Here is a 16563-nt window from a genome sequence, read left to right on the forward strand (position 1 = left end):
GTAGCTTCTCTTGCAGAGCACGGGCTCTAGGCGCGTGGGCTTCAGTAGTTGTGGCACGCTGGCTCACTAGTTGTGGCTCATGCTCTAAGCGCGGGCTTAGTAGTTGTGGCACATGGGCTTAGTTGCTCTGCAGCATGTGGGATCTTCCCCGACCAGGGCTCGAACCCGTGTCCCCTGCATTGGCTGGCAGATTCTTAACCACTGAGCTACCAGGGAAGTCCCAGAAGCAAGGAGTCTTAACCACTGGACCACCAGGAGAGTCCCTAAAGCTCTTTCCTTTGAAAATAATAAACTGAGTACAAGAAAACTGAAAGGCATTCCAAACAAGCTATAGAACAGTGACACTGGGGTGACATAAAAAAAGACAATTAAAATAAATTTACCAGTGAATCTAAAATTATTTCAGGGCTTCCCTGGTGGCGCAGTTGTTGAGAGTCCGCCTGCCGATGCAGGGGACGCGGGTTCGTGCCCCGGTCCGGGAAGATCCCACATGCCGCGGAGCGGCTGGGCCCGTGAGCCGTGGCCGCTGAGCCTGCGCGTCCGGAGCCTGCGCTCCGCAGCGGGAGAGGCCACAGCGGTGAGAGGCCTGCGTACCGCAAAAAAAAAAAAAAAAAAAAAAAAAAGACAAAACAAAATAAAAAGTTTTAAGAAATCTTTTACCTGAAGCCAACATAGTCTCCCATGACGACACACATTAGCTCCTTCTGCTGCCACACTCAGGACACTTTGCTTCTTGATGTGGAGCATCTGGTAAGAAAAGGAAGAAAATAAAAATCTCCAGGAAATAAATGTTGCAATTATGACATCATGAATGGCACAAGTAAAATGGCTAGAAATAAACAAAGTGGATCATATTTTCTTAAACTTACAAAATCCGAAACACATGTCTGCTTCACACACTCACACACACACACACACACACACACACACACACACACACACACATCACACTGAATGCTTCTGATCCTCTTTTCAGTGTTCACAAAGTTATTCCACAACTGGAAAATAAATCAGTCATATTGCAAATGCTAATAAGAGTTGAAAACTCAGATACCTTTTGTTACCACTGAGGTTACAGTGAAAGGTTTCCAGTCTTTATGGCAAGATTCCTCATGCAAAGAACAGCAATTTACTGTATCTAAAGGGAACTCACACAGTAGCTGAATCTCACAGTATCTACTGTTCAGAATGAGAAAACCACAGACTCAACAGGTCCTTTAAAGTCTTGGATTCATTAAATTATTCAAAACTGAAATAGGGGTATCCTGGAAACACATGCTGGTCCTCTTATTATCTATATTCTTATCACATTTCAAAACATCATACAATTCTAAAATCTTTACTGCATAATCCATGAAAATACCTGCATGGCACAAGATTCTCCCCATTTTACAGGTAGATAAATTACTCAAGAATAGAAAGGCAAAGTAACTTACACTAGCACAATATCTTCCTTTACAGAGCATAAAGTGTTCTATATTCTGAGTATCTTTGATCAATGATTAAAAAAAGGGGACTGAACTTCAGTTCCATTCTCAATCAACAAGAAGGCTGCAAAACTGGGAACAAAAGCTGTATTTCCCTATTGATAAGAATTTCCAACTAACTCTTTAAATTTCCAGAGCAAAAGTTCTTGTCCTATTATTTGTTGTTGTTGTCATGGACCCTTTAAAGCATCTGTTGATATATAAAGAATTCTTGTAACTCAATTAAAATGGCAAATGAATAGATATTTCTCTAAAGAAGGTATACAAATAGCCAAAGCCTATATGGGAAAATAATCTAAAAAAGAGTGGATATATGTATAGATATAACTGATTCACTTTGCTGTATACCTGAAACTAACACAACATTGTAAATCAGCTATACTCCAACAAAAATTTTTAAAAAAAGAAAAAAAAGAGCCAATAAACACATGAAAATATGCTTAACACTATTAGTCTTCAGGGAAATGCAAATCAAAACCCCAATGAGATACTACTTCACACCACTAGGATGGCTATAATTAAAATGACAGATAATAGTGTCAGTAAGAATGTGGAGAACTTGGAACCCTCACGCCCGCTGGTGGGAAAGTAAAGTGGTGCAGCAGCTTTGCAAAACAGTATGGCCAATCCTCAAAAAGTTAAACACAGAGTTATTACATAAGCCAGCAAAGTATCTATCCAAGAGAAATGGAAACGTGTCTGCACAAAAATTTGTATAGGTATGTTCACAGCAACACTATTCATAATAGCCAAAAGGTAGAAACAACCCAAGTGTCCATCAAATGGTGAAAGGATAAATGAAATGTGGTATATCCATACAAAGGAATACTATTGGGCAACAGAAATAAGTGAAATACTGACGTACACTATAACATAGATAAACCTTGAAAATATTATGCTACGCAAAAGAAGCCAAGCCAATCACAAATGACCAAACATCGTATGATCCCATTTATATGAAATGTCCTAAACAGGCACATTCATAGAGGCAGAAAATAGATTAGCGGTTGCCAGGGGCTGGGGGTACTCAGAAGGGATTAGAGGTGTTGGCTAAGGAATATGGGATTTCCTTTTGGGGTATTAAAAATGTTCTAAAATTCACTGTGGTGATGGATGTACAATTCTGTGAATATGCTAAAATCCAGTGAAGTGTACATTTTAAATTGGTAAATTTCAAAATGTGAATGTGAATTATATCTCAATAAAGCTGTTGAAAGAATCTGCTAAAAGCTAACCCTCTCTTAAAAAATACACCTGTGCATACACAAGCATAAGCTTGCTTCTAAACGAAAAACTTAATGACTTCCCTAAAGTCTAACTGTGAACCATACCCTAGGCTGAATAATTAGTTACTGCCACATCTCAAATTAATAAAATATTATAGAGAAATTGCCTAAATAGAGCATCTAGACTGGTCTTTAAAAATACATAAGTAAAAAAATTTCTGACTCTCCTCTAAAACTGCCAATGGCTCTCCATCTAACTCAAGTCAAACTCAAAATCCTTATGTCTACCTGACCTACCTCCTGCCCCCTTCCATTCCCTAACATTCTTTTTCACTGTGGTCCTGCCACAATGACCTCCCTGCTGTTCCTCCACACAAGTCAAGTGTGCTTCAGCCTCAGGGCCTCTGCACTTGTAATTATGCCTTCTTTAAGTTTTTTACTAGATATCCACATGGTTAGCTCCCTTACTTCTTTTTTTTTTTTTTTTAATTATTATTTATTTATTTATTTTTGGCTGTGTTGGGTCTTAGTTTCTGTGCGAGGGCCCTCTCCAGTTGCGGCAAGCAGGGGCCACTCTTCATCGCGGTGCGCGGGCCTCTCACTATCACAGCCTCTCTTGTTGCGGAGCACGAGCTCCAGACGCGCAGGCTCAGTAATTGTGGCTCACGGGTCCAGTTGCTCCGCAGCATGTGGGACCTTCCCAGACCAGGGCTCGAACCCATGTCCCCTGCATCGGCAGGCAGACTCTCAACTACTGCGCCACCAGGGAAGCCCTCCCTTACTTCTTTTAGATCTCTGTTCCAATGTCACCTCTTCACAGAGGTTTTCTCTGTCTACCCTAAATAAAATAGGAACTCCCTGTCATTCTATTCACCATACTACACTTTTTCTTCATAGCTCTTATCACCAGTTGATATACAATTATGTGTTTATTTTCTTGCATTAAAATAAGCTTCTTCAGGGCTAGAACTTTGTCTTGATTATTTTCACCCAGACCTCAGAACAGTGCCTGGCAAATAGCCGGCTCTCAGATATTTTGTTAACTCATTAGGAAAAACATTAATGATCTTATAATGAGAGAAATTTATGAGACATAGACATGGTACCCATTTGCAGACAATACGGAGAATGATTGAGGGCAATACTTACTGCAGCACCAAATTTCTGCTGGAACTGATCAACGACTGTGTATGTCACCTCCTCTTCCTCTACAGGAGAACGTTATTATATATATTTGTCTTCCTTGGCAATAGAATAGCCCTCCCACTAATTTTAGCCATAATCCTGAAGTCCTACTCTATTGCAACTCAAATGTCTAGAACTACTGACACTAAGCCTAGAATACTGAGAACTATTTCATTATCACCTGTGTCAGTCCATCCCGTAGTGAACACTATTAGCATCCTATTTGTCAGCTGAGAATAAACAAAAGCCCCACTGATGATATCTTATAAAATAAAATATTTACTAATTTCCTTTGATAATTCAGTAATGTTTCTTTCATCATTAGTTTATGTCTTGAATACTTCAAGACATATACTTTAAAAAAATTTTTTATACGATTTTTGAAGGTTACACTCCATTTACAGTTATTAGAAAATATTGGCTATATTCCCTGGTGTTGTACAATACATTCTTGTAGCCTACCTTATATCCAATAGTTTGTAACTCCCACTGCCCCACCCCTATATCCCCCCGACACTCGGAACCACTAGTCTGTTCTCTGTATCTGTGAGTCCACTTCTTTTTTGTTATAGTCACTAGTTTGTTGTATTTTTTAGATTCCACATATGTGATATCATACAGTATTTAAGACATGTGTTTTCTAAAAGCACATTCTTAATAAAAAATAATAGTTTAAAATAAATTAGTCCGAGATGGACCAATGTCCACACATTTGGAATTCTCTGAATCCTGAAAATTAACTATTTTTCTAATTATGTAACTTAAAAGATTAGAGGTATAGCATAACATATAGTTCTTCTTCATCTCCCAAACTTTAAAACTCTGGAGTGGCTCAGGACATAGTCCATAAACCGCTTCCTTTTTTCTATCCATACTTACTCTCTTGGTGATCTCATCTAGTCTCAAGGCTTTAAATATAATTTATAGGCTAGATCTTGAATTTATTTCTCCACCTCAGATCTTTCTCTTCATCTCTCAGCTTACATTCAAACTTAGGTTGACCAAAACTAAACTCCTAACCATCTCCGAAAAACCCTTCCCACCCAGAATCCTTCCCATACTTCAGGCTGCTCAAGCCCAAACCCCTGAAGTCATCCTTGTTTCCTCTTTTTCTCTCACAAACACATCTAATCTGTCAGTACATTGTGTTGGCTCCACCTCAATATACGTGCAGAATTCCACCACTTCTTACCAACCATACTGCCACCACGAGGGTCCAAACCACCATACCCACTGAACAAAATTATTTCAGTAGCCTCCTAGCTGGTATTCATGCTCTTATGCTGTCCCTCCTCTCAGCATCTATACAGCAACCAGAGTGATTTTGTAAAAACAGAAGTCAGATCATGTTACTCTTCTGTTCAAAACTCTCCAGTGGAAAATAGAAGTTTTAAAAAATACCTTCTATAATAGTATAAAAATAGAAATACTTAGGGATAAATATGGCAAAAGATGTGTAAGACATACAATGAGAACTACAAAACACTCCTGAGAAATTAAAGATCTAAATAAATGTAGAGGTATACTGGGTTAATGGAATGGAATACTCAATACTGTTAAGATGTCAATATTCCCCAAACTGATCTATCAATTCATTGTAATCCCAGAAAAGATTCCAGCAGAGTTTTTTCTTTTTTGGTAGAAATTGACAAGCTGATTCTACAATTCATAAGGAAATGCAAAGAACAAAGAACAGCTGAAACAACTTTGAAAAAGAACAAAGTTGGAGAACTAACACTACCTGTTTTCAAGATCTATCATAAATCAACAATAAACAAAACAGTCTAGTATTGGTGTAAAGATAGAAAAATTATATCAGTGTAACAGAATAGAGTGTCCATAAATAAATAAACCTATATACATACGGAAAACTGATTTTTGACAAAGGTGCAAAGGTAACTGAAGGGAGAAAATAGAGACTTTTCAATAAGTGGTGCTGGAATAATTGGATGTCCATATGGAAAAAAAACCTTGTCCATATCACATCATATACAAAAATTAAAAATGGATCATACAGGAATAAAGACATAGAGAATGGACTTGAGGACATGGGGAGGGGGAAGGGTAAGCTGGGACGAAGTGAGAGAGTGACTTATATATACTACCAAATGTAAAACAGATAGCTAGTGTGAAGCATCCGCATAGCACAGGGAAATCAGCTCAGTGCTTTGTGACCACCTAGAGGGGTGGGATAGGGAAGATGGGAGGGAGACGCAAGAGGAAGAAGATATGGGGATATATGTATATGTATAGCTGATTCACTTTTTTATAAAGCAGAAACTAACACACCATCATAAAGCAATTATACTCCAATAAAGATGTTTAAAAAAAAGTATATAAAAAAAAAGTATATATAAACATTAAAAAAAAAAAAGGATCCTAGACCTAAATGGAAAACCTAAACTGTCTAGAAGAAAACAAAGGAGAAATCTTTGTGACTTTGAGCTAGGAGAGATTACTTAGAAATGACATCAAAAGCACAATCCGTAAAAGAAAGAAAATGGATAAATGGTACTTCATCAAAATGTAAAATGTCTGCTCTTCAAGAGATGCTTTAAGAGAATGAAAAGACAAACCACAGACTTGGAGAAAATATTTGCAAAGCATATATTTGAGAAAAGACTTGTATCCAGAATATATAAAGAACTCCCGACACTGAATAATAAGAGAACAATCCAATAAGAAAATGAACAAAAGATATGGATAGACATTCACCAAAGATATTCAGATGCCAAATAAGCACATTAAAAAATCCTCAACGTCCTTAGTCATTAGGGAAATGAAAAAAACAACCAGCCAACCTCCAATGGCTTCTCTTCTCACTGCAGAGTAAAAGCCAAGTCCTTTCAATGATCTACAAAGTCTTCCATGATCCACTCACCCCACTTCATCCCCTACTGCTCTCCTTGCTCCAGCTACACTTATCTCCTTTGCTGTCCCTTCAAGATCATGACATGTTCCTCTCTCAGGCCTTTGCATCTGCTAATTTTTTATGCCTAAAAACCATTCCCCCCAGATATTCATACATCTTGGTCCCTCACTTCCTTCAAGCCTTTACTTCAAATGTCACTATTTCAATGAGACCTGTCCTGGACACTCAAAAATTGTAAAACCACCCTCTCCACACATTTCTTCTTTTTCTTCTGTTTTTTTTCTACTTAACATGTGGCACCAGCATACTATATAGTATACTAATTTATCTTATTTAGTGTGTTTCCTGCACCATAACTCGATGAAGGTAGAGATACCAAACTTTGGAATCCCCAATGTCTGACATATAGTGTGCACTCAAATATTAAATAAACAAATGAATCATTATATTTTATCTTAATTCGGAGCCTGGAAACAACGGCCTAGCTGAGAATTCCACATAGAACCTTGACTCGGGGTTATACCAACTCTGAAGAGTTCTGAACCACAAGAAAGCCTAGAAAATTCAGAGCCCTGGTACTCACCTGATGGGCTATACTTGAGGTCATTTAGCAGAGAGGTGGTTGGTGCCTCACATGCAGGAGAAGCAGGCTTATATACATTTAGGTCTTCATCTTTTATTGTATCCATCCTGTTTCTTTCTGTATTTAGACTATGCTTACAAAAAACAACACTTAGGTGAACTTGTTCTTTGTTGTTAATGCCATACACACATCAGTGGTAAGGACTCTGGATCTTTCATAGAGAACCCATTCATCCACTGTTTACATTGATTTGAAGATACCATCTAAAGATGGAAGGAAACATCCACCTATTTCTTCCCACTTTAGGAATTACACAGCTAATGAATTACAGTTAAGGCTTTCTACCCTCACGTGTACATCTGGGTAACAAAATAATTAAGAAAATCATTCCATCATACCTAACAGAAGATGCCTTTTCTCTTACTGCACCTTGTTCTTCTTCATCCAGTAGTTCCACTGTAAAATAACCAAACGGCTTCCAACGGAGCTTCCAATCTGAAAGCAGTTAACTATCCCTCTGTCCCCTCCACACCCACAGTTTGATTATGTAACACAGACAGTAATTGGGAATGAAATGTTAGTCCATAGAGCCTTCATCAGCCAGCAATAAATAGAGTAGAAAAGACTATCCAAAGTACTGAACACCCCTAATCTTACCTCCCTACATAGCTTCCTTGGTCATTTAGCAGGATTAGGAACCTCTCTACATATCCACTTTACCCTTTTTGTTCCAGGACACCTTTGTGGTCATGCAGAATGGTTCTAGAGATATCTTTTCTTTCCTATTTATTCCCATCCTAATGCATTTTCCCTCACACTATGTACTGTTTGGGGGATTTCTCTTAAATCATTCACACCGTCCCTTCCACTTTCTCAGGCTGGTGCATTAACAGTTCAGTGATGTGAAAGGTAATAAAAGCTAGATTGGAAATCCCAAAAGAAATATGAGAGAAACATTCCACAGAGACTCTGAAACCATTTATTTTTAACCTAACAGTTCATGGAATACAGGGAAATATTGTATATCATTGATTCTAAGATGCACATTTTAAACAACTCTGAAATTGGATATGATTTACAGTATTATGCACATGATAGTTTAATTGGCAGCTTCTTTTTCTTTCTTAGGGTGGGAAAAGAAATAATGCACCCTGTCATTAATGGCATCTAAGATTCAATTAAGTACACTTAAGTACTTTTCACGGAAAAAATTTCTCAGGGGCCACTATGTTTCAAACGTCTCTTTCTCCTACACTGTCTGGAAGTGTTGAGTGTGGGTCAGAGAAAGTAAAATTCACTAAAAACTCGGGTTAATCAATTATTATCCTTTATCTTGATAATTCTTATTCAAGGTGCTTTTCAGGGAGAACCCTCTATGGCTGATTGAGCCACAGGGCAAAGAAAGAAGAAGGCCATCCTTTGAGCTTAGAAATTATAAACAAAGGCCAAGTCCTGAGAATGAATTTAGGAAGAAATAAATTCATGTGTACAGATCACAAAGCTGGTCAGTGGTCAGCCTTCTCCTGAGTTAGGAGATAGTAGTAGTGACTCCTTCATTTTTCTTTACAAACTGATCCACAGCCTAGCTTTGTTCCAGTCCAGAGCTCTGTTCTACTGCAAAGTCTAACAGTTAACACACAATTAACAATCCCTCTACTTCCACCACCATCACTGCCATTTTAAAAAGGTGCTCAAGGGACAAAGAGTGTTTACAGTAGCGTACTCAGTAAGAAACGACAGTTATATAAGCTGGCTGGGGACTTCCCTGGTGGTTCTGTGGCTAAGACTCCACGTTCCCAGAGCGAGGGGCCTGGGTTCAATCCCTGGTCAGGGAACTAGATCCCACAGGCCTCAACTAAAGATCCCACATGCTCCAACTAAAGATCACGCATGCCACAACTAAAGATCACGCATGCCGCAACTAAAATATCCTGCATGCCACAATTAAGACCTGATGTAGCCATAGAAAGAAAGAAATACTAAAAAAAAAAAAAAAAAAAAAAAAGCTGGCTGGATTTGTCTGCTTTAAAGTAGGTCTTGATTGGCAGGAGTCCTTTCCTTTCCTCATATCTGCCCCAACAGTAAGAAATGCACAGTTCTATGAGGTCCCAGCTCACCCATTCCGCCACCCCCCTCCACCCCACACTGATATTCACCCCTTGGAAGGCTTTTTGCTTTTGAGTTCTTGAAAGAAAGAATATATCTTGTTCCTAACCCTTTTCTCTTATCCCATTTGGCTTGTCTGAAGCACACTGACCAGATGAGCTTCTATAGCTCTTCCTTTAGGCAAACAATTGTATCTATTCTTGCTAAATTGTTTTACCTGGCAGAAATAAAGAACAGGGCTACTTCCCACAATTCCAAAATCACAAAAGGTCTGAAAACCAAAAATTCTTTGTAACTCTTTTGGCAGCAAAACCTGAACTGACATACTATTTATAGTCCTATCTTATTCCACTTAATATGATTATCCATCCGTTTCTCTGTAGAAATGTGTTTTATTACAGAGTGCTGACCAGACCCACTTGAGGTGTTATGTAATATGACCAGTATATACCCTTTGTTAGCTTTTCGAAAAATCCAGAACTAGCCTGAGATCTGAAACATTTGGCCCCAAGGTTTCAAATAAGGGACTGTGAATGTACTGTGAATGTCTGGTGTTAAATTCGCTTGTTGAGCAAGAAAGTTCCTTGCTTTTTTTTCTTTTTTTAAAAAAAATTTATTTATTTAATTTATTTATTTATTGCTGCATTTGGTCTTCGTTGCCATGCACGGGCTTTCCCTAGTTGTGGCAAGCAGGGGATACTCTTCATTGAGGTGCATGGGCTTCTCATTGGGGTGGCTTCTCTTCTTGAAGTGCATGGGCTCTAGGACTGAGGGTTTCAGTAGTTGTGGCACATGGGTTCAGTAGTTGTGGCTTGCGGGCTCTAGAGTGCAGGCTCAGTAGTTGTGGCGCATGGGCTTAGTTGCTCCATGGCACGAGGGATCTTCCAGGACCAGGGATCAAACCCGTGTCCCCTGCATTGGCAGGCGGATTCTTAACCACTGCGCCACCAGGGAAGCCCGACAGTTCCTTTCTGTTCAGATTCCTAACTCTGCCTGCGAGCTGAGTCTCTATTACTAAGTACCAGACGTCCTCACATTGTAAAACCAACATGATTAAAATTCTCTACGACTGTTTTGCTCATAATACCTACCGAAACAGTAAGATAAGGGACAATTCCCAAATACCAGCTTTAAGAGTTCATAAATGCAAGATAACATCTTAGTTTTCCCTCCCACCCCCAAACACTGAAATGAGGCAGAGCAATGAGTTTATTGCTACTGCAAATCCCAATACCAGTATTTAGGGAACATGAAGTTCTCACCATTCACAATCTCGTGTCCAAAAAACATCTTCACTCCTGGGACACTTCGATCGGTCTCCACATTCTTCACTGTTATAGAAAACAATTCATTTGGTTGATAAAAAGTAATATTCCCTAAAACTACAAGAAAATATGTCTCACAAAAGTGCCCAAATCTGAGTTTTATAAAAATCCCCAAGGAATAAAAAGTCAATAATAAATTACAAAGCTATAACCTTGAAACAAGTAGTATAAAGAACAGAGGGAGCCCCAGAATGGTCCAAGATACACTAAAAGGGCAGTAGTAGTAGTACACTGAATTTAAACTTCTTCCAAAAATATTCTAGGGCCTTTGGGGCTAAAGATTATCCACTTATTATATTTCTACTGATTTTTACTCCACCTAACTCCAGAAAAAAACTTAAGACATCTGACTACTTCTGGAGTCCACACCCTGTTTCATGTCATGCTACATGCTTGAGCTATTAATTGTCAGAGACAACAATCCAACTCCTGGCCCAATTACAGGCTCTTCTATGAGTAGGTAAGGGAGTTGGGAGTTTATTTGTCATGTTTACAATACAGTGTCATTTTTTTCTAGATGGCAGTGCTCAAAGCAGCTGTATATTTCCACATTTCTCAGCAATCCAAAACAAATGAGTTTTACCTTCACTAGTCCACTGAATATATTCTTACATAGGTCAAAGATCACCAACTCCCTATTTGTCAAATCCCCAAAAGAGTTTACAATCTTATACTTGGTTCCCATGCATCCACTGACAATACTGCTCTCTCTTTTCTTCTTTGGCTTACAGGACACTCTTAGTGTTTATTTCTTTTCCTACTAATTATCTAAAGCCACCACACTGAGCACCCACTCCAAACCAGGCATCTTGCTAATTATTTGCCTGTGTTTGACTATCCAGTAACATAATGAGACAGGCATTTCACTATCTCTATTATGGAGGAATTTGAGGCTCAGAAAGGTTGAATAACCTGCTCAAGGTCACACTACTAGTAAAAGACAGAGTCAGGATTCAAAACCAGGCCTCAATGATTTTAATAAGCATCTTGTAACCAGTGTTCCACTGTCTCCGATTTGCTCCTTCCGGTCTTCTTAGCTGTCTCTACCACCACCACTTGCCCCTTACACACTGATAATCCCTAGGGTGATATTCTTCATGCTTCTTCCTTCTCCTTGATCACATCAACTTCCTAGTTGTCCTGACATACATTATTTATCCAGTATGGATTATTTCTCTGAGCTCCACTCTCATTTTCAACTAATAGCAGACTTACTGCAATATTTTTCAAATTGATCATTATCTTCTCCCACTAACCAACAAACCTGTTCCTCTTCCCATTTCTATCAATTAATAACAGTACTATACACATAATCTGAGTTATAAATGTAGGAGGCTCTTTGACTATCTAATTCAGCAGTCCCCAACCTTTTTGGCACCAGGGACCGGTTTCATGGAAGACAATTTTTCCATGGACTGGGGTGGGGGGATGGTTTCGGGATGATTCAAGCACATTACATTTATTGAGCACTTTATTTCTATTATTATTACATTGTAATATATAATGAAATAATTACACAACTCACCATAATGCTGACAGGAGGTGGAGCTCAGGCACTACAAGTGATGGGGAGCGGCTGTAAATACAGATGAAGCTTTGCTCGCTCGCCTGCCATTCACCTCCTGCTGTGCAGCCCGGTTCCTAACAGGCCATGGACCAGTACCGGTCTGTGGTCTGGGGATTGGGGACCCTTAATCTAATTGATTACTAGGTTACTTATCCTCACTCCTAAGCATTTCTAGAATCTGTCTTCTCTTCTCCATTCCTTGCCAAACCTTAGCTCTGACTCCCATCATTTCCTCTTTATTAGGTCCCTTGATTGTCTGAATAGTTCCCTGTCTATTCTCCTTGTCTCTAGTTTATTGCTACTTCAAACCTTCCTTCATGCTGCTGTCATAGTGATGTCACTCCCTACTTTGTCCAAATGGTACATAAATTAGTAAGCAGGTGTAACAGTTCCACCATCAATTCCTCCTTTGGGACGCCTTCCCCACTGTCCTAACCCTACCATTCTCAGATCTAAATTAGCTGAAATTTTGTGTTTCCATAGCATCTTGTGCATCCCTCTATCACAGAGGGTATCACACTGCATTAAATCTTTCTACTTGTTTACCTGTCTCCTTACTACACAAAGTTTTTTGAGGACAGAAACCATGTTATTCTTATCCATATCCCTGGTACCCAGCACAGTGCCTGGGATATAAAACTCAGTAAATGATTACCAAATGCATTAATACTGCAAAAGCCTGGTATAGTCCCATCCTAGCCTACAAAAGTCTATTTTAACTCATAATATGGCTTAACAATAACACTAATCTCTCAAATGTCATTTACACGTTTCAACTGTGAACTTGAAATTTATTGTGCCAGGAAATCAACTACTCTTAACAAGTCAATATTCTAGCTGAATAAAAACTATATATTGGAGCTTCAAGGTGAGCACATGCAGGAGGCTAAGAAGGTGGCATGCCTAGAGAGGGTAGAAACTCTGAGCCCCTTCCCACATACCTTGCCCTATAAATCTCTTCCATCTGGCTGCTCCTGAATTTTATCCTTTAAAAATGAATTGGAATTGAAACTGGGAGGTGTAAAGGCTCCCTTGTGACCAGGAGGATAACACATGGTCACTGAGGTGGCAGAGCAGGAGCACAAGACACCTGATCCCTCCTGGCATCTTTCAGCCACTGCACTATTCCTCAGTCGTCTACCTCTGGGCTTCTTTTTGCATGAGAAAAATTAACCCCTTACTGTCTTTGTGAATTTGTCTGTTTAAGCCAAAAGCAATTCTATCTAATACAGTGGTTATTTTTAATTTCAAGGTGCATATGGAGAGAAATTAAAAGAAGTACCCAGTTAAAAAAAACTCTATATATTGAAAATTTCCACTATCATATCAATAAAAGTATAGAAGTGGGGAAAGGCCAACATATGCAGCCATGTTGCTCTGTTAGGGAAAACAGCATTCTAATCCTCCTCCCACCTTTTCCCTAAAATAGGAATAATGCCACTCTCCCAGTTGCTTAGGGATTGCAGAACCATCACCCAAACTGAGTTATTAGTCTCCTAAAAGGCAGGAGATTATGAGAAATAAAATGAGACCTTTCTTCAGGACAACAATCTTGTTAGGGTCCACATGCTGGAGCACTCCCTCAAAGATGCCACAAACCAATGTGAGTTTCACTCTTCTCCACAAAATCTGGTTGAGGAAATGGTAGTCACTGCTGGGATCCATGCTATTTGATTCCAAAATGAGTCTTCAAATAATCTTCTTTAAGTATCCAACCTTTGAAAAGAAAAGAGATTTATGATTTTTAAAATATTTGGGGGAAAATGGGGTTATTTTTCCTTTCCCCATACCTGGGATAAGAAAAATTAAAATATTAGAGTAATTAAATTCTGTTCATATTTTTAGAATGATAATGAGAAAAATATCATTGCAAGCACCAACTCTAATTTATACATGGGAAACTTAAAAGTATAAGACTTCAGGCAAGGTGGGTTTGACACCTCTGTCTATAAAATGGCCTAATATCACTTTTCCTTCCTTAGCTAAATGGAATAAGAAGAACATTTAGAGGCTTTTTAACAGCACATGCATACATCATTTTAACAGCAACCAAAAACACTAAAAGAACAAATGAAGAAAACTGATATTGGCAAATACCTGCCGACACACTGCAATGAACTGTTTACCCAGAAACGTCTGGGATCTAACCTCTTCTAGTTGAAGCCTCTTCTAGATTAATCACATTTCCAGAGTTTCACACTGTAACCAACCAAAGAATAAGTGACTTAGAACTATCACAATTTATGCATTACCAATCCAGCTGCCATGTCACTGCGAGGGCCATTCCACCCCACCCTGGCTACAGCTCAGGGACTGGGCTGCTGTAATGTCACCAGTCATGTGCAGCCTGACACATTAACTGACACATGCCACACACTGGTTTTGTAAAATTCAACTGTTTTTGTAAAAATGATGCGTGCTCATAAAAAGGATAACAATGCAGAAATGTACAAAGAAAAAACTTTATCTTGCAGAAATAGCTATCATTCATAGTAGACACTTATAATCCTTAGTATAATACTGTAAATTAAAAGATGAATCCTTTTTTAAAAAGTATCTTTTAGAACAATCCTGTTATTCGGATGTCTTTGTGTTTAGAACCTCAGCTAAGTGTTCCTCCACAGTGGTTAAATTTAAAAGTGGCTTGCCTTTGTCCCACTTGGAAGAGGCAACCAGTGAATTCTGCAATTTAGTTTAACTATAAAACACTGACCAAATAACTAAGGCCCAATTTGATTAGGAAGGGGTGAGAAGTTACATAGCATTTTTAACCAGATAAATAACTTACACTTTAATATTTTAAGGTCTAGCAAGTGCCTTCACAACTATTATTTGTTGCCTACAACAACTACCTAATTTACAGATGTAGAAACTGAGGCTTAAAGATTTAAGACACCTGCCCAAAGTTACACAGCTAGAAGGTAATGGAAACGGAACTAAAACCAGGTCCTTAGTGGAGGATGTGTGCAGTCTAGGGCAAGACAAAGTGAGAACATAAAACAAGTCACCGGTGCCTAGAAAAATCATTCTTCTTTGTTCAAGTCAATCCAACTGGTAAAAGGGGAATTTTTACAGAAATAAAAGATAACATAAAACTGGAAAAACCAGCCCTTAAATTATATTTTTAAAAGATACATAAGAAATAAGCTTGTGAAACGCCTGGATAATAAAGAAATTTAAGAAATGTTAAAGTAAATCAGAAAAACATTAACACAAAGCAAAGAAAGCCTCGACTGAGGATGGCTGCAAAAGGTTAAGATTCAAGATTAGGAAGGAGCGAGTAAGGTCAGGACCTAGAAATGCGCTTCAAGACAGACTCAGAAAATGGACATTCACGTCGGTGACATCACAGGTTTTTCTACCATACCTACGCTCTCAGAATAAAAAGAAGGTCCTGCGGCCTAGATGGGCATATCCAACATGTCACACTCTGCTTATTCAGGCAGACATCATTAGGTCAGACAAGAGGAAGTCTATCGTGAAAACAATTCTAAGACTAGGACCTCAGCCTCCTGCTAAACCGTCAAAGCCTTAGGTAAAGCTTAAACCTACTAACCTAAATTGACTTGACCAACTCGCTAATACAGTGTTCTAGTGCTTAAGTACTAAGTGATAGCGGTCAGAATTTGGTTCTCCCGTAACTCAAACCAGTTCTGTACAAAGTAACACTCGAGGGGTGGGTAAGGGGTGTAAAGGCACTGAAGCCACAGGAAAAGCACTGGTTCACCTGAAAGGGTGTACTAATTTAACGGGTGGCTTTAAATGTTTTCAAGAAAACAAACAAAAGTATGCCACAGGAACAAAATGCAAATTTCTTCGTTTTTAAGGCAAAATAAGAAACTTCAAATAAACGGCGGGCCATACGCTAGAAATTCTCTCCTCCGCCGTTAGGGTTGTTTTTCTTTTTCCTCCGACGAAAGTTTGGGAAATCTTGTCTCTATTTCAGCCAAATGGTGAGTTCCTCGAGCTTCAGTCTTGAAGTGAAAAAAGAGGGACTGCTGTTAAGGAAGAACTCTCGAGGAGTTCCAAGCCAACGGTGGCGGTTATCAAAGGACAGTCCCGAAAACAAACTAAAGTACGCAGCGTTGGGAACCCACACTAAGGTCGGACGCCAGCCGCCCTGAACCAAAGGTCCCGTCTGTTTCCCGAGGAGCCCAATCGGCGCGCGGCCCCAAGGCTGGCTCCCGAGCGCCCCTTGCGGCCGGGAGGAGA

At 39.1% G+C, this 16563-nt stretch overlaps 1 protein-coding gene across 2 annotated transcripts in view; it reads right to left on the reverse strand.

The window, feature by feature from the left end:
- The window catches only part of EXD1 (exonuclease 3'-5' domain containing 1), a 35511-nt gene extending 19016 nt beyond the window's left edge, over positions 1–16495 (reverse strand). The window contains exons 1-7 of one of the 2 annotated variants that reach the window (XM_059058045.2): positions 16216–16495; positions 13884–14067; positions 10722–10790; positions 7752–7809; positions 7354–7481; positions 3863–3921; positions 661–747 (exon numbers count right to left, since the gene is read on the reverse strand). In XM_059058045.2, coding sequence (XP_058914028.1) covers positions 661–747; positions 3863–3921; positions 7354–7481; positions 7752–7809; positions 10722–10790; positions 13884–14016 — 534 coding nt within the window. In that variant the 5' untranslated portion in view covers positions 14017–14067; positions 16216–16495. Of the gene's footprint in view, positions 1–660; positions 748–3862; positions 3922–7353; positions 7487–7751; positions 7810–10721; positions 10791–13883; positions 14068–16215 lie in introns of those variants that run through there. The other variant, XM_067029000.1, reaches the window with a different exon arrangement.
- Positions 16496–16563: the final 68 nt, after the last annotated feature.

This window comes from Kogia breviceps, chromosome 3 (genome assembly GCF_026419965.1).
Source record: "Kogia breviceps isolate mKogBre1 chromosome 3, mKogBre1 haplotype 1, whole genome shotgun sequence".
Taxonomy (NCBI): domain Eukaryota; kingdom Metazoa; phylum Chordata; class Mammalia; order Artiodactyla; family Physeteridae; genus Kogia; species Kogia breviceps.